General features: G+C 43.7%; 1 protein-coding gene across 1 annotated transcript in view; it reads left to right on the plus strand.

Moving 5' to 3' along the window:
• The window catches only part of syt1a (synaptotagmin Ia), a 124,943-nt gene that overhangs the window by 76,877 nt on the left and 24,250 nt on the right, over nucleotides 1-23,816 (plus strand). Inside the window, exon 5 of the mRNA XM_034577986.1 lies at nucleotides 16,674-16,877. Within this exon, the coding sequence (XP_034433877.1) occupies nucleotides 16,703-16,877 (175 nt within the window). The 5' untranslated portion in view covers nucleotides 16,674-16,702. The remainder of the gene's footprint in view (nucleotides 1-16,673; nucleotides 16,878-23,816) is intronic.

Here is a 23,816-nt window from a genome sequence, read left to right on the forward strand (position 1 = left end):
AGTTTGTTTTACTGTGCTTCATATAAAAAAACACTGTAAATCTCGGTCTCGTTGCTTGTTGTTGTTACGAAGCAGCATTAAAAACAGGGATGTAATGTAATGCAGCGCACTGGATCGGTTCATTAATCTTTACTTAAGCAGCTGCTCTCTGCAGACACATGGTAAATGGTCTGTATTTATAAAGAGCTTTTCTAGTGTCGAATACTCAAAGCGCTTTACAGCACAGCTTATTGCCTTTCACACATTCACACACACATTCATACAGTGGCAAAGCAGTCTTCAGCATCTTGCCTATGGACACTTCGGCCGTGCAGAGGGGGGGGGGGACTGGGATCGAACTGCCGACCTTCTGGTTAGACCCTGAATAACACGAGATAAACTAGAATGGCACTCGGTGGAGCCAACAGTCTTAAGCTGCAACAAATAGCACACACTCATAGTTATTAGTCCCCTAAACAAACTTTATCATTAAGAATGAACTATGTGAAGTAGTTTCTTGTCTTATACGTCCCCCAAGTTTTCCTGGAAACCCCGTTGAGTATATTTTGTGTGATCCTGCAGACAAATAAACAGACATGGGTGAAAACATAAAACCGTGGTGGAGGTAATGACATTCAAAACAGTTGCAGTCACCGTGTAATGCTTTTCCCTGAATGAAGTTTGCCTCATCAGTGATTCCCACCTCAGGGTGTTCAACATAAAACAAGCAGGTACCATTAGATAACATTAAACTCTATGGGGATAATGAAATTGACTGTAGTTATTAAGAACATCCTGCTGTCTTTATTAAATGACTAATTTAAATTCAGGCTGTTTGCTCGAGTGAACTCATGTGTGTTAGGAGTGAGATAGAATAAGTGTTGTTGTCATTCGTGCTCTGTGTGTACGAGAGGTTTGTAAAAGTCCGGTCCTCAGCAGCTCCGTGCTGCAGCCTCGAGTCCCGTCAGATGGGGAACAGCAGTGGGGATTTGGACAGCTTGCTTCTGTGTGCTTTGACCTCCGCTGGGCTCAGGAGCTTGGCTCTGCGTGACGGCGCTCCGCCGGCCTCTTCTCTGTCGGATCGGATTGGGCCGCAGTCGGATGACACAATCCTTCGCCGGTGCCCAAGTGGAGGCTGACTGGCGTCCGGCTCGTGCCAACCTGGCGCTCCGCTGGGACATCTCACAAGGAGAACGTCCCTCCAATCCAGCTCCACCTCTCAAATCTCCTGCTGTTTCCCAGGAATAAGAATCACCACAGCAGTCCCATCCTGCCTCTTACTGTCACAATTTATCATTTAAATTACCAAATGGGGCTCATGCTTGGTTAATTATAAAGCAAATGAAAATTTCCGACTATCTCAGTTTTTAGTAAGACGTTTAGAAAAATCCGCACGAAGCTGACAGCGTGGTAAACAGCTAAAGACAGTTGACGGCTTCTTCTCGCGCTTCATTTGCTTCTCACAGACGTATTATGAATTTCATTATGTTGGGAACCAAACAAGCACTGACACTTGTGGATTCACAGACTCAAGAGAGTTTTTCTTCGAGATGTTGTGGATGTTTTCCAGCTGAGCCACTCGGTCTTTCAGAGGAGAGTACGGGACATGAAACGCGTCATTACGGGTTCTTGCTGGGGACAGATGTCAAAAAAAGGATTCCGCTGGCAAGCCCTGACATGCACTCCTCCATAAGAAGAAATTAATTGGCCTCCTAATTGCTCTCAGAGGCCGGTTTTACTGACCGAGCCATTTCCTGGGCCTCCCTTCAGCCTCGGTACAAGTACAGTGTCGCTCCTGTGTAATGTGACCATGCCGATAGTTCAATGCATATCTAGAAGCAGCATAAGTCGAGAAGAGAATTGAATTTTCAGTTGTTTCAGAACTAATCCACATAAAGGGAACATTACTTTGGAAAGTCAATAACTTCTACACCTGCAGATGCAACATTTGAGACATTGACAACATTCACCGTAAAAAAACCTCCCTCATTGTGCCGGTGGCAGAAAACATCTTATACTCGTTGGCTCTTTTGTTAAAATCCAGTTACACTCTACAGCGCTAATGATGGTGCTGGAAATAAAGACGTAGACAAAAGGCTCAAGTGTTTAATTTGCAGCATCTGTTCGTCATCTCGTAGCTCGAGTCAGAGTCATCTGCGAAATGCCTTTGTGTCTCATGTGAATGAGCAAACGTCTCATTTGAGTCCATGTGGAATATTCACACTTGTTCCTTAGTTGAAAAGGAAAAGAGGAGAGCGATGGAGGAGCAGCTACTCTGAATGTGAGGATGGGAGAAGTCAGGAGGCTCAGTGAGGAGCCATGACAGAGAGGTTTATATGGGGGGGGGGGGGGAGGATTTCAGCAGCCCACTTGGAATTAGGATGTGATATGAAGCTGGATGTGCATGCGGGGGTTTGGGTCTGGATCTGATCTGCTGTGACAGGGTGGTGTGTCAGATGCAATTCTCACTGAAGTGCGCAGATCTGAGTTCACTTTCTGAAAGCTGAAATAATCTCAAGTGTTGTGTAACTGAGCTGGTGGAGCCAGAAACTCTCAACTTTGTTCAAGATGGAGAAACTAAAACCTGGAAGCCAAAAAGAAAACTAATTCATATTAGACTATTTGATTTATCTGAATTAATGGAAGAACTATTGGAAGGCCAGCAGAGGATCAAAGGTAAATCAGACATATTTTATAAACCAAATAATGAAATGAAAAGGACTTTCCAGTACAATCTGAACATCCAAAAATGTGGATCAGAAAATAGTTTATCTTCCAGGATGGACTTACAATCCATGTATTTAGAGATCAATAATGTAAGTATACAATAATGCTTAATTTCTAATAACTCACACATCATAGACCTCATTTATTTAAATCACACGACCATGGAGTGCCCAAACTTCACTGAGGCGTTACTTGGACGTGGCGGTGGGGATGGTTCTCTGCTTTCCTGGCCACAGCCTGCAGTGATAATTATGTTGTGGGCTGTGGGCTGTGGGAGGTGGGGGGGGGGGCTTCTCTGTCGCCGCCTGAAGGTACCACAACAACAGATGTTTTGGTTTGAAGCCTCATCTTCCGCCACTGGGATCCTCGTGGTTGTGATTCTGTCTCAAGGCCAGGAAGTTGGTTGGATGAGGTTCCAGTGTTCAGTCGGGATAACGATGAACCTTTTTACTTTCTAATTTATCTTTTTGTTTGTCAGCTGGTAAGAGATTGGAGATGCAGTTGAAAGCTTCCAGAAAAGGCCTTTGCATGCAAGTGTTGCAAAGGATCAGGCAATAAATCTAATAATTGATTAAAAGCAACTGTTAAAGTCCCTTAAGCCCCTTTTTCCACCTGTAGAAACACCCAGTAACATCTGGCTTTAGTCTGAAATGGGAATGGAAAACAATCGGCATTCACTCCTGGGTCAAACGTCTGTGCAGCAGACACAGGTTTGAATCTGCTCCTGCTCTGTTCTGTAAATAATCATCGGTTCCATCTAGGAGAGCATGGCATCATTCAAAGTCGTCTCCTGTCTCCTTAGAGGAAGCAGAAACAAATACAGGGTTCAGCTGCAGGGGACACGTCTGTAAGCAAAGAGGCAGCGAGCATATTGTACCGTCTTCACCCCCCGTGTGCCGTCAAACATCCATCTCAAGGCTCCGTCTCTGTATCACACTATTATGGCTGCAGACTGTTTTATTCAAGAGCAATTTCAACCCAATTTCATGGCCTGTCTTGATATGGCTGCCTCTGATCCTAATCTACAGACTTGATGCTCACAGGAACAGAAATATCTTTGATGGCATCCCGTTCGCCTGTCAAGTGTGCGCCCTATGTAGATTTCTGATGCTAAAAATCCAATAACACCTGTGCTAGAGCCTCATCTGAGCTGTGAAGATGAGATAGATCCCAGCATCAGAAAGAAATATATGTACGAAAGACACATCTGTCTCTTCCCCCTTTTTCTCTTTCTTCCAGCTCGGTCTCTCGAGCAGCACGGGAGCGTTTTCACAACCTGGGGTCACGGCGATAACGGCAAAGCTTGCAAATGAGAGAGCTTCTCCCAAATGAGGAAATCAAAACTCATGCTAATGCGGTGTCACAGGCGCCTGATGGCAAACGATAAGCCGAAAGATTGTTGGTCACAATGCCTGTTTATTTCAGTGTCACCCTCACAATGTTATCTGTCAAGCTGCCACCGCGCTCAATGAGTTCAGTCTCACTCTCCAAGCCACCCTGGCACCGCGGAGTATGATTTAGGGAGGCTGTTGTGTTAAATGATAGTGCCAGTGGGATCCGATCTGACAGCTCTTTCTACTTCAACAACAAATACGATGGAAAACGATAGCTGCATTTACTTTACGTCTTCTCGAGAAGGTTAAATTCTCTTTGACTGATATTCACTCTGCTTCTTTTGATGTCATTTATTTACTTTGTGCTCTTGGAACAAAAACACAAAAATAAAAGCCAAATTATACTTTTGAGACGATTGTTGGACTTTGGCGAGCATTTTTCAAACAAAGCGCGTGGGTGGAAATGTTATGAGCGGCTGTGGGCGTATGAAAGGAGGCCCAGTGGGGGGGGAGCGTTTTAATGGACAGACAAGGACAAAAGGAACAAACAAAAAAACATCAAAGTGTGCGAGGAAGCAGATTTGAGAAGATACAGGAATTAAAAAGGAAGAGTCAAGTCAGTGCTATAACATTTGTTATAGCACTGACGTGAGTGTCATGTCCTAATCATCCTAATCATCTCGTTCTCCTTCATTGTGCTGCCACGTTCTATTCACGTCTGCAAAGATCTGTGACACTTGAACCGTTATTTCTGAAGTTTGTCACCTTCTAATCGCACTCTCGCATTATGACACCTTTATAGGGATCGCAAACCTGTCAGCTAGGTGTGTGTGTGTGTGTGTGTGTGTGTGTGTGTGTGTGTGTGTGTGTCTTAGAAAGAGATGCTGTGACTCACTCTGACCTAAAATACACCCCACCTGAATTAATTCAACACCCTCAGCAAAAACTCTCGGAGAAGCCGAAAGTCACCCGTCATTGTCAAGTAGTAAATCAGATAAGGCGGCGAGTATCTAGTTCGTATGCCTCCGCACCAGCGATAGCAAGTGGCCGGAGGCGTTATGTTCTCAGGTTGCCTGTTTATCCATTCGTCCGCACGACCCTAATCTCGTGAACACGATATCGGCAAGGACGCCTCGAGGGAATTTCCTTAACTTCGATGCTAATGTTGGCTGAAGGACTCGAAGATGTTTTGATTCGATTTTGGTGTTTGAAGATCAAAAGTTCAAGGTCGTGTTACCGCACAAAACACAAATGTTCTCTTAGACGCTCAGATTAGCTGAATAGGTTTGGGTCAAAGGTCAAGGTCAACGTGGCCTCACAGGATATCTCATGTCTGCTTTTAGAGAATTAAATTTAGACCAAAGATGAAATCTTTTCAGTGCTCAAACGTCTCGATGACTTCACATGAGCTGTTGGTGGAGGCATATAACCACAATTCTCATTTGAATCACAAATCAGATGACACAGTGGATATTCATGTCTTCGTCAGTAGCTTAAACTATTCCTTGTCTGAGCCAATGCGAGGCCACATCATCAGTAAACCTCACACACCCCGCACTCTTAACAGAATTAAAAGGTCAGCTGCCAAGTGTCTGGAAAGAGCACTTGAAGCGCCGTCTGTTCCAGAACAACATGAGCAGCTTCGGGGGCGTGTCTTTTTGACACGGGCGCAATAGAGAATGATTAACAAGAGAAGACCTATAAGGAAGTGCAGTGGCTCCATCTGCGTTGTCATCTGCAAACCAGAGCAACGACAAACAAGAGACGAGCTTCTTTTTCAAATCCAAGTGTTAATAGAAATCAAGCTCTCTCAGATATCCAAACATCTACAGTAACCATCTCTTGGTATTCTGGAACGAGGAGCAGCCTTTTTGCAAAGTCCCAGCATGCGATATTGCTGATTATTTGCCTTGATAATCCATGTCTGTTCTGTTATCTGTGGCCGAGCCCTGCGGGAGGCCGGTGCTATAGAGGGAGGCACGAAGGAGTGGGCGGGAAGAAGAGAAAGAGAAGCTGGAGGGTAGAAATCAAAGCTACAGGACATGAGTTTTATACAGTTTCTTCTCTGAGATGAAACACATATGTGTGTATACCACAGATGTAAAGGGGTAAAAAAAAAAGGTAATTGTGTCTTCAAAATAAGACAAAAACAAGCATGAAAGTGCCTTATTTTACAATTAAAATCTAATTATTTTCATTCGGCCGTTGCTCATTTTCTAAACGAACCTGCAGGGTGTTTTGAATCGAGGTCCAGTAATGTTTTTGCAGAGAGAGAAATATTTATAAGCACAGATGTTAATTTTTGGCCTTTGGGAACAGTACATGTTACAAATTCGCTAATTGCTCTCAAACCTTCCTCTGTTCTTTATCTCCTAAAAGCTCCTGAAGCTATGAAGGGGACTTTTGAGCTTGTTGGTTATTCTGTGAGCACAGTTTAATATCCACTGGACCTCTATGACAATGACCTACATATCTCTTAACACCAGATGGCCCGTACAAATATTTGTTTTCTGTCTTGAGATATTATTTCTACACAGAAACTACGGCTCGAAAAGTGTTTGCCAATCCACTCTGAGAAACTATGACTCAGCCTTTAAGGCCACGGGATAACATCATCGCTGACTCCAAAGCAACAGACCATAATTACAACAGGCAGATCAAGGACCCTTGGACCAGGATCAGCCCAGTCCTTGTCTCCTTCAACAGGGTGAACCCAGTCCCGTCTTTAACCTCTTGGACTAAATCTATTGCCCTTTGTCCAAGGGTCAGTGCGGCTCCTTGACCATTAACACCCTGTCACTCACTTCTCCTCCCGTCTCGGAGCCCTGTCACGCAGCCAGTGGTCGTTGGGGAGATTGTCCCTGTCAGGTGAACCTGGAGGCAGGCGGCGGTTGAGCAAATAGCCCCCCCCACCCCCCCTTTATCTGTATGACTCACCTACCAGTAGTCGCACTATGGCCCCTGGCCCCTGGCCTCGCCGCCTACATCAGACTGATTCCAACAGACACGACTCCCCGGGCTCTGCTATATTAGCCTCGGCCCTCAACCACCTCCCCGCTGTCCCCTGCAGCCTCGCATCCAACCAGGCACGCAACCACGGGCTAAAGGTTGCTAAATGTGGGAGGTGGGTTTTTTTCTCCAGCTCCTTCAAACTGTTTCTGTCAAACGTGAGAGGAAGCAGAGAAGGTCAGCCAGCCAGCGCTGGTGTTCGAGATCTTTTGTTTGTCTAATAGAAGCGGGGGCAGAGGAACATCGGACCGTTACAGATCCCCCAGCTGTTCATGTGTGAGTAATTTGTGAGTAATGGACCTTTGATGGCCAAACTAAATAAATCCTTTTCAAAGCTGCTGGCTTTGTTTCTTCACCCTTGTTTGTCCAACACGGATTGATCCTCCTTAAATACTAAGAGCCATGTTTGTGTAAGGTTTGATCCTCTGGAGTCTGTTCAATGCAACATCATTATACCCATGCAACAATTTTTTATTCTGTCACTCAGTAGAGCTCATACCTCGGCCAAGGCTCCAAATTTTATAGATATTAGTTCCCTAAATGTGCCTGAATTTCTTCTTCAAGATTCATCATTTATTATCCGGTGATGAAGTAAAAGAAAACGCACTCGCAATGTTAAAGAAAGAAAATAGGAATTCCTGGATCCGCCCGGAACTTTATGGGTTCTTTCTTGGCCCCACCTTTCCACCAAGTTTCAGACAAACGACGATGAAAACATAACCTCATCAGAGGAAACTAACCGAGCCCGACCTGAGCCGGATGTTTCCCCCGATAACAGGCAAATAAAGAGTTAAACATCAAGTGAAAGAAGAACCAACCTGACCAAACCTGAAGCAAACTGGAATATCATTTCACAATTGTTGTCCGAACCCGTTCTGACCAGTCAGATCCCAGCGGGTCACATTAGGGTGGATCAGGTTTCCACATTCAAATGTGTGATAACTAGTATCTTGATATTTTGGGGGATTTTGTAAATGATATTATTGTTGTTTTTAAGCTGAATCCTAAAATTGAGGCAGAGCTGTTTAACTGAGAGCTTTTCTGGACAGGACGTGTGTATCTTGGGTTCTTTTGAATCCATCTCTCTCAGCTGCCAATCAGCCTCTTCAGACCGCACTGGGTTCCACAACACTTTATTCTGCTCCCTCCCTCCCACCCTCTCATTTAGCTCCTGCCTGGCAGACCCCATCTTCCAGGGGGTGTAGCCTCCTTACAGTGTTTGTCATGAGAATAGACTCAACGTATTCACCGACAGTCCGGGGAGTGTGTGTCAGAGCTGCCGGGGTCCGGGGTCCCTGGGTCCATCTCTCTGCCAGACAACAAGGCTGCTTTTTTCTTACTTTGCTCAGTGCGTGCGAGCAGTAATTGAAAATGGGGGAATCTTTGTGCACTGGCTTAATGGAGCTGTCCTGCCCTTGCTGCAAAGCGGGGTTAATAACTTTTTTCCACTTCCATTACCCCCTGAGATTGGCTTCAGGTGAGTAAAGAGGCTGCACTGGACAAGGAGAAGTGGCCACGGAGGCCTCCGGTGCCTCCACTGATCTCCGCTCACTGCAGGCCGGCTTCACAATCCTTTTTACGTGACTTAATATATACGTCCTCCCCCTCGTGTGTGCGGATGTGTGTGACCAGCAGTCTGGAAATACTGTCCTCTAGCAAATGAGTGCGTGGCAGATGGCGGCGGATACTTGACTGACAGCCTGTAATTAACGTGCCACTTCACTAACTCGTCCACTTTGCCCAAGTTTAGCCGCGCTGTGAGGGCTCTGCGCCGCCACACGTCAGTGCAACAGTGTTTTGCAGTTTAGCTTTCGGAGTTGGTGTCAGTTTATTGGTGCTGAATTCGTTTTGATATCTGACTCGTGTTCCTGCCGCTGAGTTCTTCTGGGTTTGCTGCTGTTTGGCTGAAGACTGGAAGCAGAGAGAGAAAGAGGCAGAGCTGGAGTTCAGGTTGAGGCTTCACGCATGAGTTGTTGTTTTTCTACTAGAATGACCCCTCCGACTCATTAGCTTCATTTATATGCACAAAGCAAGACAGCTCTTTGCTTATGCTTCGGTTAAAGTCCTGAAAGCAGCTTGAAAGAAAAACTGTTTATCTTGTATTGGTTGTTTTCTAAAGGGAGCGAAAATGATGAATATTCCAATTCCAATACTTATTAAACTAGAACGGCAGCCGGTAGAGCGCAAACCTCTGAAAGGCCCAACTGCCACACAGGTCAGACCTGAACAGCTACATGTCGTACTGATAATTCATTAAATAAAAAAAAAAATCAAATTATAGTCGAATAATGAAATGCTCTATAAACCATGGAACTAGTTAAAACTTCTGAATATGTCCCCAGTTCAATATAATGAACTCCATTGTTTGATGCAGCTCTTTATTATGCAAGCTTTCATTTGAGAGGTTTCTCTTCTGCATCCTTTAATGTAATTAGAGTGTTAGCGCTCCCTCTGGAAAAAACAATAATCAAACCAAGGACACTTGTTTTGATTATTACTTTTTCCAGATCTGTGAAGCAAACACTTTAAACAGCGAGAGTCCCTGTGTACTGTAATCAAACCTATAATCAACTTATCACCAATACATGATAAAGACAATTACATGATCTCCCTTCATTACCATTTCATTGACATAAAGGGATTTAGAGCCACTGACTCTGGGTTCAAACCACTGACTGTATTTCTGTGTCGTGTGTTTGTTGAGGACTCGGGATCAGAGTCTGCGTTTGGTTTGCCTGTTTAATCAAAGAGGAGGTTCCTCATTGATCCAACACCATTGATCCCAGCTCGGCGGCAGCGTTCGTGTTTCTCCTGCTGCATTTGATTGACTTTGACAACACATTTATGCCTCTAGTCTCAAATGGCAAAAGCTCAACAGTAACCTTTTGAATTTCTCCCCGTCTCTAAATTACAGCAATTAAAAGACATTTAAATAGAGACTCCACTGTTGTAGTCTTAGACAATTAAATATGACATTAATAGTTCTGTTCTATCCAGGGTGTAACCTGCCTCTCTCCCAGTATCCGCTGGGATTGGCTCCAGCTCCATCATCCTGTATAGATAATAGATGGACGGGTCAGAATTCTATCACTTTCGCACAGATCCGAACAAAGGGAGCAGACGCAGGATTTAGTTTTTCACTTTCTTTAAAATTGTTACATTTTCACAGATTTTTCTCTGTAAATAATTCAAGGATCTTGATGAAAAATGTGAAAACATATTCAGGGGAATGAAATCAATGTGTTTGTGTAGTTTGGTGCCGCTTCATTGAATTTAAAGGAGGCTGCTGGGCCTTGGTGTGGGAATGTGCTACGAGTCTTCATTAAAATCAACAATCTCTGTCCCATGGGAATATTACAGTATCTGTAATTACAGGAAATGTTTTTTAAACCCATGTTTTTATGCGATCTTAATTTTAAAAAGCTCGAGGCTACAAAATAATAACCATCTCAATTATGCATGAGAGTTTTGTACATGTAGAAGTTGAGCTCTGTCTCTACTGTGCGGTCTTGGAGTAATTTAGATGTAACGACAGCAAAATCCCGTTTTGATAAGAAACAGATGATAAAAATGGGTTTGATTGATAATTTACCGGATGATTAATCATGAAACCCAATGAAAGGACAAGAGGGCGGTGATTTTGGCAAAAGGCTGTTTGGGCGTCTTGCTCTCCTCGCTGCGCTCTGCTATGATCTGTGGGTTGTATTGAATTAGTTGACAAAATGGACAGTATTCCTCCTGGGCTGGACAGGTTTTTGGCAGCTTCGCCACTTCCTCAAACGGCGGGAGACGTGACACCGGGCGCACAGCGAGAGGGAGGTCGCCAAAAACTGGAACCGGTGGGGAGCAGAGCAAAACACACGATACCGACGCGCTGTCCAAATGTGAAGGGGGGAACGGACATCTTCTTTCTCTTAGCTTTAGCCCCCAATCTGTGTTGTCTGTTTTTATTCAGACTTAAGAAATGCTTTGGGGAAAGCAAGATTCCACTGGTGGAGATAACCCTGAAAAAAAACAAACATGAAAGGGTGATGGAGGAGATGGCTGGAAGGACAGAGGGAGGTAGAGAGAGCAAGGGAGCTGACCCAGTTAGAGGAAGATAGAGGTGACATGAGGGAGCTGTGTGCCAGCATCACCACTGTGGTTGGGGACCTGCTGGGCCATCTGGCGGCCCTGTAATTGGGTTGGGGTTTTACACCTGAGCGGCACACCTCCGAGGAGATGGCTGGAGCGAGAAAAGAAGAACTGGAGGTGGGAACGACGGTGGGAAAGTTGAGAATAGGCTCCATCAATTGTTTTTTTTCCGCCCAGATTTGCATTTATCTCTTTGGTGCTTGTATCACCCAGAGGTTACAAGATGCTGTATCAGTGGAGTGGAATGAACGAGCTGCAGCGTCGACAGTGAAAAAGAAAATCGCAGCCATTTTGTCCAAACACAACATTATTTAAATGTGTGGCAGCAGTGACAGGACAGATATTAACTTTGCGTCTCAGTGGATACACAGTGTGATTACACGGCGATGACAGCCCCCGTAATGGGAAAAAAAAGGTCAACACGGCTTTCAGGTTTTTCCATAAACATAAATAGGAGCGCTCCACATCCGAGGCGAGACTGGCTCTTTAAGTGCCGTGAAGCGTCGCAAGACAATGGAGATGATATGGAAGTCATCAACTCACGCTTGAATGGCCGAGTTGTCATTAAGGTGCAAAGAGGAGCTGAATTAATGTTTCTTTTTTTTTTTTGCAAAGTGACGTGAGGCCTGATGCGAGAGGCACAACAGACTCCACGGGGGGGGGCACTCCACACACTCTGCTCGTATTTGCTCGTCTTTCATTTGACATTTTACACAGAGATTGAGAAGCAAGGCCTTTACACGAACTGACAGGAAAACCGTTTGGTATCAAAGCCTGGAACATCGTTTAATCCGGACGCGTGTCTCATTCCGCATCTCTGAAAGGCCTCTGATTCACTGGAATAGTGTCATTTACATAAAAATCTGTGCCCGCTGTCGGTGTAATTACTGCCTTTTCTAAATCACCCTCCTATATATTTACTCGCCCGCGGTGAAGCATCGTGTGTGCATTTCTGTCCCTCGCATCCGACATAAGGTCACTTGGAAATATTGAGCGAAAAGGCACGATCAATTCTCTTTCTATAGAAGAAGCCTCCCACATGCACTCTGCAGAGCATCATTGTGCTCCTTAAAAGTCCTCGCCTGTGTTGAAGTATCTCTGTCACTGCCAAGCGTGCCTCTCAATGGCTCAGCCTCCGCACTAACCTCGCAGCGTCTCAAAGGGAAACCAACGGGAGGCTGAGCGAACATGGACATGCGTGGGCGTCCTTTGCAACCAAGGGGGAGGTGGAGAGGGCCAAGGTGGCCGATAGCTGCTTTGTTCAGAGCGGGAGAAGGTTCGTGGGCACTTTTTACCCGAAGTTGAATTATTCAATGACTCGTGTTTTTCTTGCTTTGATTGTCGGTTTAGTTTCTCAACCCAAGGTGAAGTTTATTTCTCTCTACAGAAGTATTCTCTATAGCCACGTGACATGTGTGTGTCAGACTAAGATGTTGTTCCAGAAGTCGTAGTCAAGTGTTAAATCCACAGCTGAAGAGGGCAGTGATATAAACTCATTCAAGACACAGTCACAGCTTCTTTTATTTGAGGTCAGTGTCAACACAAGGCTTTAAAACTGAGTTTAGCTCATCATTAAAAGCTGTTGTTTGAATTTACGCTAGTTTGCGTCTTCCATCCCTGGGCATGGAAAATATAAAAGCCAATACACTACAACACAATGATACAACAAGTGCATCACATGTTGAACAACAGAAGAGAACAGTTATTAATATAGTGCAGTTGTCAAGGTGCAGACAATGAACCATTATTATCAACCCGGCGTTGTTACCTAGCTACTGTCAGCAGCAGCACTCACGCTCAGGTCATAAACAGAGGAAATGATCTATAGCATCAGAGGCTGTACAAACACAGATACTCTATTTTACAGTCAAAAGATAGTTTCTGTCTCCTGGCAACAGCTGTATTTGTTTTGTTATGCCTCAGTTCTATCAGGAGCCACAGCCCTTGGTTTTCAGGTTGCACGTCTGTACTCTAGTTTGAACGTTTTGTCGCATTTGAGACAAATTCTGTAAATTTGGCACAAGTATCCAGAATTTGGTCAAAGATCGAAGTGGCCGGAAGAACGAAAGACAAAAGTTAACATAAATGTCTATTAGGAGAAAGCTATGACGTGCTGACCTTTTATATCTGTTCTGCAAAACCACTTTCTGGTCAATATTCGAGGCCAAAACTCAGGAAGAGAAGAAGGTTGATTGGTCGAGGGCGTCGCAGCAAGAAGGTTTTTTGGGTTCAAATCCTGGTTTGGCCTCGGTCTTTCTATGTGGAGTTTCCCCCCCGTGTTTGCGTGATTTTCCTCAGGACACTCCAGCTTCCTGCCGCCGTCCAATGTGGTTCTTTTTCTATTTTTGACGAGAACCCTCGACAATGCCCCCCCCCCCCACCCTTCATCTCACCCTACATTCAAGAAGCAACCCGTCCAACCTGTACGAGTGGCTCAGCTCTCGGCTCAGCACTTCCAGCTGTGTTCGGTGGAAGTGCCTCGCAAAGCTCACGGCACTACAGAGAAGCTTTTAAAGCACCATGTTGTCACACACACACACTGACACTACCTCAGCACTGGACCGGGGGGGGGGGGGACCTGGTTTCTTACAACCAATCAGCTCATCCTGCTGGTTCGTTGTTCCTCTTTTGTTAATTGTCCCACAACTGACATCCACATACAAACCTGATAGGACAGCACTTACACACCTGCACTACCGCAATGCACCTGTCGCTGACGTCAGAATGGTTAATTAAAAACGTTGTTAGTGAAATGTGGGATTTGGTTTTAAACATGATAATGAAAATAGAAAATAAGAGTAAACATGAAATTGCAAATTAACCAAATGCTCAATTGAGAGTCAATGCAGATAATCAAATTTGTTTTTAAACCACACTGCTCTAAACCGGTTTGAAAGAAAGGTCATCGTCGTCTTTCTAATTGATTTTCTGTTTACAAACCTTGGTTTTTCTTATAATTGGGAACCTGCAGTAATTGAACCAGTTTCTATCATGTGAGCTTCCCTCAAAGGAACCGGGAGAGAAAACTATAAATGCTTCAAAGTTGTGTGAATGTTCAGTAGAATCACTACAGCTCATGTTTTTTGTGTTGCCGGTCCTGACTGAGGATTCACTCAATGTGTTTGGGGATTAGGTTTCTATCCGAGTCTCCCTGCCGCCTCTCCAGTCGCTGTTTGTATATGACTCTGAATAATATTACTGCCTCTGGTTCTTTGATGCTCTGTACTCCTCTCGTCTGTACCGTGTGATTTGTGTCGTACATCATATCCTGACGTGTAGTGTGATGTCTGTACGACACAGTATTAAGATGTTTTAGGTGTGGAAACATCCATCCCATTATAGCCCATGTTATTCTCCATCCATCCTCTCTGTGGTGAGACTAAATGTTTGACGTCTGATAAGTGATATTACTTTATATATTGTTTATATTCATAGTGTTTGATGTAGCGATGACACGGTCGCTGTCCGTGGTGCTGAATCAGAAGTTGTTCCCATGTGCTGTCAGATATAAAAAAGTGACATTTCCTGTCTCCTCTTTGATGGATATGTGGATCCATACATAGCAAATAAAGCAGTGGGTCCAGGTCCATTAATGTCTTGTTGCATGTCCTATATGAAAGTATAATTTCCATAACTACTGTATAGTCAGTATGATTTGAATGTAGCATCAAAGCAATTTAGTTTGTTTCCTCTTGTAACGCAAAGTAAATCTAAACCTCAAATCCTGACTAAACTTTCGATAAACCAGATCAAAACGAAATGGAAACCAGCCTCTCTGATGGTCAATTTCGTTTAGAGGAAGTTTGTTTTTTGAAATCCCAGGTTGTGGCGTGAGTCTCAGCGGCAGCAGTAGTGAGTTATTTCAGAGAAACAGTGTTGTGGCTGGAAGATTGAATTACCACCATCAGCTGGGGAAATCTCAAAGAGCGCAGAGAATGAAAAATCATGTTCCCCTTGCCCCCCAAAGACGCCGCTCCCCAGCAGTTACTCCTCGCTAACTGCCGGAGTGAAGCTGCACGCTGGCCAGCAGTCGATCGGATTCCTTCCATCATGCGATTGTGAAACAGGTTCTTTTCTTCCTTCGCTGCCTCACTGCACTTGCAAACTTAATTTGATGCATTCGAGGAAACTCATCTCTCCGAAGCTCCTGGCTTTTGTGTTTTTAAAGATTACATTCAAACGAATTGCCACCACCCCATTTTGCTCTCAGCCCTTTGAGGTTCAGTAAAGAATATTATCGGAGGCCATTCTCAGGGTTACATTTGGATTTTTTTCAATTGCATACGAACCTTTAACAGTGTTTCTATCAGCACCAGCACCAGGCCCTTTATGAAACAACACTATAAATGGGAAAATATGAGTTGGATTGTACAATAGAGGAGAATTAGGCCAAACTACCTTCACTGTGCACTGGCGGAAAAAAGCTCTACAACCACAGTGTGCCATTATCCTCTTGTATCGCTATGGTGACAGAAGCAAATTACCACCTGCACAGAGAGAGTGGACAATAAATACTTCCTCTCTGCGGCAGAATTGTTGCAGCGCTGCCCCACTATCATGTCAAGATTGTAAGACGTCTACATAAACTGTCAATTCTGTATGATAACTGAAAACACAATATAAAATAAATTATAGAACATAGAAATCACATTATTTTTATCTATATTCATCAATGTTTGTCAGCGTAAAAATGAAATTTACAATAAGTTGTAGTAAAACTAAGATGAGTATTTTTAACTATTGATTTATCTTGTGATTAATCAATAGTTAGTTTATTGAAATTGTGATTTGGAGCATGTTAATGCTACGTGTATGGAGTTTATATCATGGTGCTTATAATACCATAAATCCATGAAGTCTTTACTGTCATAGTAATATATTGTAAGTGTCGCCTTCTATTCTCCTGAGGCAGCATTGGAATAGAGTGGGAGCTTCATGTGGAACCGACCTCTCACAGTGACTGAGGCTGCTGCGATGTACAGAACATTACACTGCTCATTTGGGATCATGTGAGTGCGTGCACACGTGCACACGTGCACACCAGGTTAACACAGGAGATGGTTTCCTTCTCCCCCCTCACAAAAAGTAAAGTACACACACCTGCTGTATGTGAGGAGCTCCGCATGATAGGAGTCCACTTGTAATCTGCTCTTATTTACTGTACTTTGCGTCGACTTGTGTGAGCACAGATTCAATTAAACCAGTCACAGAGATTTACTGCCTGTGTTGTACAGGAGTGATGAATAATATATTTTTTAGCTGGGCTCTGTGATGTTAATCTAGAGCTTAAGCATGAGTGAGTAGCTTTGTTCTGAATTCGGTGCACTGGCCAATTCATTGTGGACCCCAGCTGATGTTTACTCAGGCTGAGCCGGCAGCTGCTCACACGCTCTGCATCAACTCGGTCATATGATGAGGCGCCGCTGACATGCATCTGTGACAGGAAGTAAAAAAACAGTCTCCTCTTCCCCTTTTTCTCCTCTCGTCCAGCATCTGCCTGGCTGCCCAGCATCTTCACGATGAATGAGAGTCGAAGGGAAGCGCTGGCGGCGGCGGCGCCCATGGCCACCACCGCCTCCTCCTCCACGGCTGGCTCCAACACCACCGACATGGCCGGCCCCGGCAACGGCGAGAAGGACGAGGCCTTTTCCAAGCTGAAGGACAAGTTCATGAACGAGCTGAACAAAATCCCCTGTAAGTGTGTTTTACCTTCTCCTCAGCCAGTGAGACAACAGCGTCTATGCTAGTTCAGTGTCTGTCTTTGGGGTTGGGACTGTGTGTTGAACAAAACTAAGATTTGGGGTTCTGGGAAATTGTGACAGACATTTTTCACCGTTGCTTTGCCAACATTTTGACGACCGAGCAATTCACAAATCCCAAAACTTAATTAGAAGAGCTCCCGGCGAGCACATATCTCGCCATGTTAAACAAAGTGGAAAAAAAACATTTCTGCATCCGCCTGGACCTGCACCAAAATTTAATGGGTTCTCCCTTGGGTCATGCCGCACCCCTGCAGAAAATATTATGTAAATCGGTCCAGTGGTTTTCGAGTAATCCTGCTTAGAGTCAGACAAACACCTTGCTGGACGTCACCGGCAGAACAATTAATAATGAAACATAAAGTTGTTTCGGTTAGTTTCAAGCCCAGAAAACTTTTAATCCATCACAAGATGTTTCAATGTTTGTAGATTTTCTATTTTTCAAACTCACGAGATTAAATAACCTCAAGAAAAACGCTAAAACATACTGTAGACACTTAGGTTTGTATAATTATGCTCCTGATGATGAAGGACAATGACAATGAATCCATTAGAGATTCATCGTGATCCCGGTGGAACCGTGACTGAAACAAATGATTCAACTCTGTGAACTTTTCTCTGTGACGCACCAAGAAAACCTGCATGTGTCAGTCGTGACCTTTTGACAAAGACTTCCTGGAAATCGAGGAGACTAACGACTTATCCCAGCTTTTGTTTTTCGTGGCTTCTGAGTCAAAGTAATACAAAAACAAATTCAAGTATTTAATGACTCAGATGGAAATTTCTCACTCAATCATCTTGTGAGAGAAGTAATGAAAACTCTCGACGAGGGAAACAAACATCTGCCGACAATAATTCAAGTGCTTTTGGCAGAATATAATTTGTGCGGCAGCTTTTATTATTTCCTGTTTTTCCATCTCACTTATGCTTTTAGTCTGATTTGTCTCCTCTGTTCTGGTTAATGCAACACGTTCTGCCTTTTTATCACCGAATCCTTCCACATCCACACGAGAATTTAAGTACATGGCTGTGACTGTGTCGTGCAGGATAAAGCACTGCCTGCAGATCCAAAAGGTTTTTTTGCATTCAGCTGAAATCTAAATATAGAAATATCCACAGGCTCATGTGGAAGTAATTCTTGCAACAGGAAATGGCTCCTGTGGAAGAGAGAAGTCCTATTTCCTTAGCGAATGACAGCACTCGTCATATTCCCGCTTTCCAGAGATCTAATAGCACAGGGAGGCAGTAAGAAGAGAAACTCTGTCTTCCACAGAGGAAGATTTATCTCCACCAGGCGACATATTTACTGAAATAAAAGCCATATTTCGTATTCATACAGCTTGCGGCAATACCTTGTGCGCCTCATATCCATGTGGACTTGAGGAAAAACAGCAATGCATCTCCATTTTGAAGTCGTGCTGTGGATAAACAAACAGGATCTACTCTTTTCACTGTTGTGATTGTACGGCGCCGCTGAGGTTGACGACGTCCCCCCCCCCTCTGGCTTCACATTGAATGTCTGTCATTGAGACGTATCGCTATTCCCGCCGCATCCCGCCCAAAGCCTGACAACACAATCTTCAGCGCCAGAGCAGACGATTCATTATCGCTTTCAAGTCATGACATCGTAATCTGGAGAACTAGATTGGTCTTCTTTTATGTTCCACAGGCAGAAAAGTTCTGTGAGATAAAAAAAAAAAGCCTGTCCATTATTCAGAGTCCCTAAATTACTGTTTTCTCAACCTGGGCCCCTTCAATCAGAAGCAGTGTGTCCACTCCCCGGTGCTGCTAAGCTGATGATGAATGCTCGTCGCCTTGTTTACTCTGTGGAATATCGATACCGTCTGGGGAAAGTCTGGTAGCAGGTAATAGGAAATAAGGGAATAGAGGAGAAGTTGCACAGTCACAGACTCTGACGCTGTGACGGGAGGTTTTTGTTATCGGGCTTCATGACCCAGTTTGATGTTTGAGGCTGTCAGCGTGGAGCCGTCACGTCGGGCCAAAGCTGTTTCTGAATTTCTGTGCGTAAAGATCTGCAGGATTCATCTCGGAGCCGGGTTTATAGCCTCTGCCACATCTGTGGGCGAATCCCTTCAGCGTGAGAAAAACCACATTGAATGATTTCCTTTTATACTTTAGATATTCTAAACATGTGTCAAGGAAATTTGTTCAGAGAGGTTTATTCTGAACAGGTCACAACCTCGCGATCTTATTTAAAACCCTGTCGGGCTGAAGCCAAACGTAATTATTCTGTTTATGAAACGTCAGGAAACTGTAAGAAGAAAAGATCCATCAGAAGTTCCCTGAGCTCAAGGTCACGTCTTCAAGATGCTTGTTTTGATCCAAACGCAGGAAGAAGCAAATCCTCACATTATAAATCTGAAATCCTCTTCACTGCCGAGATAAACATCCTAAAGAAAATCTAAGAAAACTCCAGATCGTATATTTTGTGTGGCTAAACGCAGCCGTGTTGGACTCCCTGAATAAAGTGGTTCCATACCATAATAATAAAGGAATTTGAATTGTTTAAAAGGAGAGAGACTTGGAGTTTTCTACGTCGACACCAAATGAAGCCAATTTGTGAATAATTAAGTATATCACAGAAATATAAGCGCACACACACACACGCACACACGCACACACAGACACACACGGTGTAATCGCACTAAACCACACTGTTACTTCTCCTTTGCCTTCGAGGAAACCGGTGTATTGAATTTCTAAGTAAGTTTTCTAAACACCCAAGGCTTTGCTTCCCAATAACAATTAACCTCCGAGCACAGAGGCTGTTTGATCCATGACTGCTGGCTCCGGCAGCCATTACTCAAAATAACACGAGCCATTGACATTTCAGAGAAATAAATAAGGCTCTCTTGTTTTTCTCTTTTTTTTTTAATCAGACGTTTTACGCATTAAGCAACCAAATGCACTCTTTAACATTTTAAAAAGCTGGAAAAGACGTCTTTAATACGTCTTTGCACAAAGTAATAAGTTAGGGTTTCTTAGAACAGAACAATCTGGGAGTAAGAACACTTGGTTGTTGGTTTTCTTTCCCATCAAAATGCAGACAGCAGGTTAAGAAGCATCTGATTTTTGTTTAACTGCTTTACCTTTCCTCAGAAAAGAAAATCACTGTTTCTCTATCTCAGGCATTTGTCCACATCCATTGTTGTGAATCAATTTCCTGCTCCGTTAATGTCGCACCACTTCCAACTCGAAGCCTTCCTGCAAATGCGTTGCTTTAATGGAGCTGCCTTTTATCGAATATAGAGAATAGAAAATACCACATGTACGTGATAACTGTTGAGATGGAGGCAAAACCAGCAGTTTATTGCTGCTCGGCCCGAGCTGTAGTGGGGCTGCTGGAGATGGGGCTGGTTGCTGATGGATGAGCCGTGGTAATGCCCGCAGGATCTTGTTGTGTTGATTGGATTTGCCGCACATGTGGAATGGCAGATAAATGGGAGCAGGAAGCTTCAGCCAGCACACAGACACAGAGATAGAAACATTAAGGAGGCAGGCCCAGGCAGAGCTGATTTCTGTAAGTGTCACGTGACATTTTGAGCTAAATCCCGTTCGGCATAAAAAAGAGAAACTCACTGTCATTAGCTCTCAATAACTTTACGACAAATCCTTGTCACACATAGTTGGAAAAAGCTCCCTGCACCATATTGTTTGTTTAGACGAGCCGCGGGGCTGAAAGGGCGCAGACACAGTGTTGCTCTCATAGGCATAACAAGATATAATGTCAAGGTTAATTGACCAACAGAGTCCTGTCACATTGGATTAGTGTGGGCTGCTGGAAGTGGATACAACCCAGATGCAGTATTACACACATGCACACACACACACACACACACACACACACACACACACACACACACACACACACACACACACACACACACACACACACACACACACACACACACACACACACATAAAACACAACACGTTCAAATGCATCCATCAAGCTCTATTCCGGTTCATAGGTCTCTAATGTAAAGTGAACAGGATAGTTACAGAACAGATTAGAGTGAAGCAAAAGCAGAAGTGCCAGCTCTATAAAGTCTGTCTCTATAGAAGTCTGTCTCTATAGAAGTCTATGAGTAACTACTGTACTTTGCACTGGATATAGAACGTCAGGAAACATTTATATTTTTAATGTTTTAGTAAAAGCAATGAAAACCAGAATTAATCTAAAAAATGTTGGATACAATTTGTGTAAAGATGGAAAACAGCTCCACATATATGTGAGAATGACTCATACACCTCGTACTTTTTAATCTCACTGTGTATCTGTGTGACTTTTAGAACACAAACTGTTTTGTTGAAAGGACACAAAATGTCAGCCGTTGAATTTTGACTTTTTGTTTCTCTTTGACCTCTCGGCTCGAAACCGATATCTGATCAGCTCCTTTCGGAGAATCTGAACCCGGCAGCAAGGAGCATCGGAGCCAAACATCAGATTTCAGCTGTTTTACAGAGAATGAAACTTCCTCTTCCGCTTTCTGCAAATATGGATCTGTCATTTAAAGTTAGAACATTTTATTTTGATTCTAAATCCGCTGACGTCCACTACCCACGTCCAGAATATGCTGGATCCTGTTGGGTTGAGAACTGAAAACTGGGGACAACTCTTTGTCACTAATTGTGCACATTACCAGGAAAGGCTGATTTTTGTAATCAAGGAACTGTTTGAGTTAATCGGCTTCATCTTGAACACACTCTCTGTGTTCATGCAATTAGGAAACACTTCAGCACTGACGTTTTATATAAATACAAAATACAACAGCAAGCAGGTCAAATTTTTATGTTATGAATGTTGTGTTAATGTTCCAGTAACTCATATTGGAATAAAAGTTGATTGAACTGGAATTAATGGTCAGAATCGATAGAATAAGGAACCAGTTTCATCGTAAGAGAAGAATGAAAAACAAGCTGCTTTTCTGTGTCTGTGAAATTCTGGAGTGATTCAGCTTTATTCCCTCTGGTCTTTTCCAGTGGGTGAAAATCTCGAGCTTGACAGAAAATACAAGAGAAATATTATTTCTCACCCAGTAAAGTACATTTCCCCCCCAAAAACCCTCAGTTGAAGAAAACCCAGTGTGAAGCATTAAGCTGCAGAACTGAAGACGGTCCTATCAGCCGTCCACAGGATGTCACTCGTAGTGGTGTGAAGTTCTTTGGAAGGTTTCTCGTTTGTTTGCTCTCTGGTTCTCGCTGAAAAGTGATTTGAGTCTTGAGGAACAGCACACGTGAATTACATCAAGCGCAGCCCCCCCCCCCCATTAAGAGAAACTCCATTTACCATGCCATGTCACATGGCGGAACGAGAGATAAGTGCTGGGAGTTGAAGAGCGGAGCGGCGTGTGAGGGCCGGCGCTCCCTCTCACGCTTTCTTTTCACTTCCTCGCTCTATTTCTCTCAGGAGAAAAGACACTCACACAATGTAGTTAATTAGGGGACGCTTTTATTGCTTTCTGGGACTCAGGTTCCGTTAATTAAGGAACACACGAGTGCCTTTCACTTGGAAGATGTGCACTTGATGAATAAGATAAGGGGCCGGGGTCAGGCGTTGACTTCTACTGTTGCCACATTCCGTCGGGGGGGTTTCTGAGCATTGATGATTGACAGGAGAGCCACATCAGCATTTTGAGGTCATCAAACTTTACTGTCTATTTATTTTTTGACTTCTGTTCATCTGAGCCTCAATAAAAAATCGGATCCTCTAGGGAGGTGATGCTTATCGCTGTGGTTTGTCAGCTTGAAATAAGAACCTGTCTCCTTAACTATGTTTCCTATATATATCTATATATATCTATATATATAGATATATCTATATATATAGCGAGAGATATATACTGAAACAATAAAGTATTTTAGAAAAGGAAAAATAACAAAATTTACAAATTCTCAATGGGAAGTCAGTCTCTTTTTATGTTGTCGAAAGTTAAAATCACCTCCAACTCCGGCACCTTGTTTTTTCCGTGGCTCATCCAGAGTCGCCTCCATTACCTCCACCGCCCCGAGGCCAAAGCTGTGGATCCTAAAGTTATTTCAGAGCATCACTCACTGTTTCTCCTCAGAGGACAGTGCTTATTGATCCAGTCAACACACCATTGATTTTCCTCCTCTCTCCCTCCTCTTGGACCTTGGCGAAGGAGCCTCGGCTGAATGCTGCTGAGCAAAAACCCCAGAAAGATGGACGGTTAAATGTTATTTCTGTTTGTGAGGTTTTTCACAGATAAAGTCTTCAAAAGGCCGAAAGTTTGACCTGGTTTATGTTATTGGATTTGTTTGTTGCATTTATGACCCGTTGGCTGAGCTGTTTGCCGTCTGCTGTGTTAAACAAAGGAGCATTGATTATAATGTCTGTTTTGAAGTTTCAGCCCGTCTGGACTTTTCGCCGTCTCTTAAGTAGTTAAAAAACAACCCACTTATTCCTCCATTGTTGTTTTGTGTGCATGTGTGTGTGTGTGTGTGTGTGTGTGTGTGTGTGTGTGTGTGTGTGTGTGTGTGTGTGTGCTTCCACTGGGATTATTAGCCAACTGCCGGCTGTGGTTAAGGAACGTGTCGCGGTGTTTGCAGGTGGCTGTTAGAGCCGTCAGTGTCTGACAGTCTGCTGGTGACACACTTAAATACCAGTTGTCCAATGTATCCAGTCAGATCCAAACAGTAGAGCAGCAACATATGGTGCAAGGGAAAACTCTTTCCTCTGCAGATTCCACGTCTAATAGGACGTTTTAATCATAAACACAAAGGTACCTCGACGTCTAAAGCATTGATTTCAAATTTCTAAAGGAACATTTTTCCCATGAACCAATTATAGTCTGTCTCTTCCACCTTCTAAACTACTAAATGCAACGTCATC

Source organism: Hippoglossus hippoglossus, chromosome 23 (genome assembly GCF_009819705.1).
Source record: "Hippoglossus hippoglossus isolate fHipHip1 chromosome 23, fHipHip1.pri, whole genome shotgun sequence".
NCBI classification, from domain to species: Eukaryota; Metazoa; Chordata; class Actinopteri; order Pleuronectiformes; family Pleuronectidae; genus Hippoglossus; species Hippoglossus hippoglossus.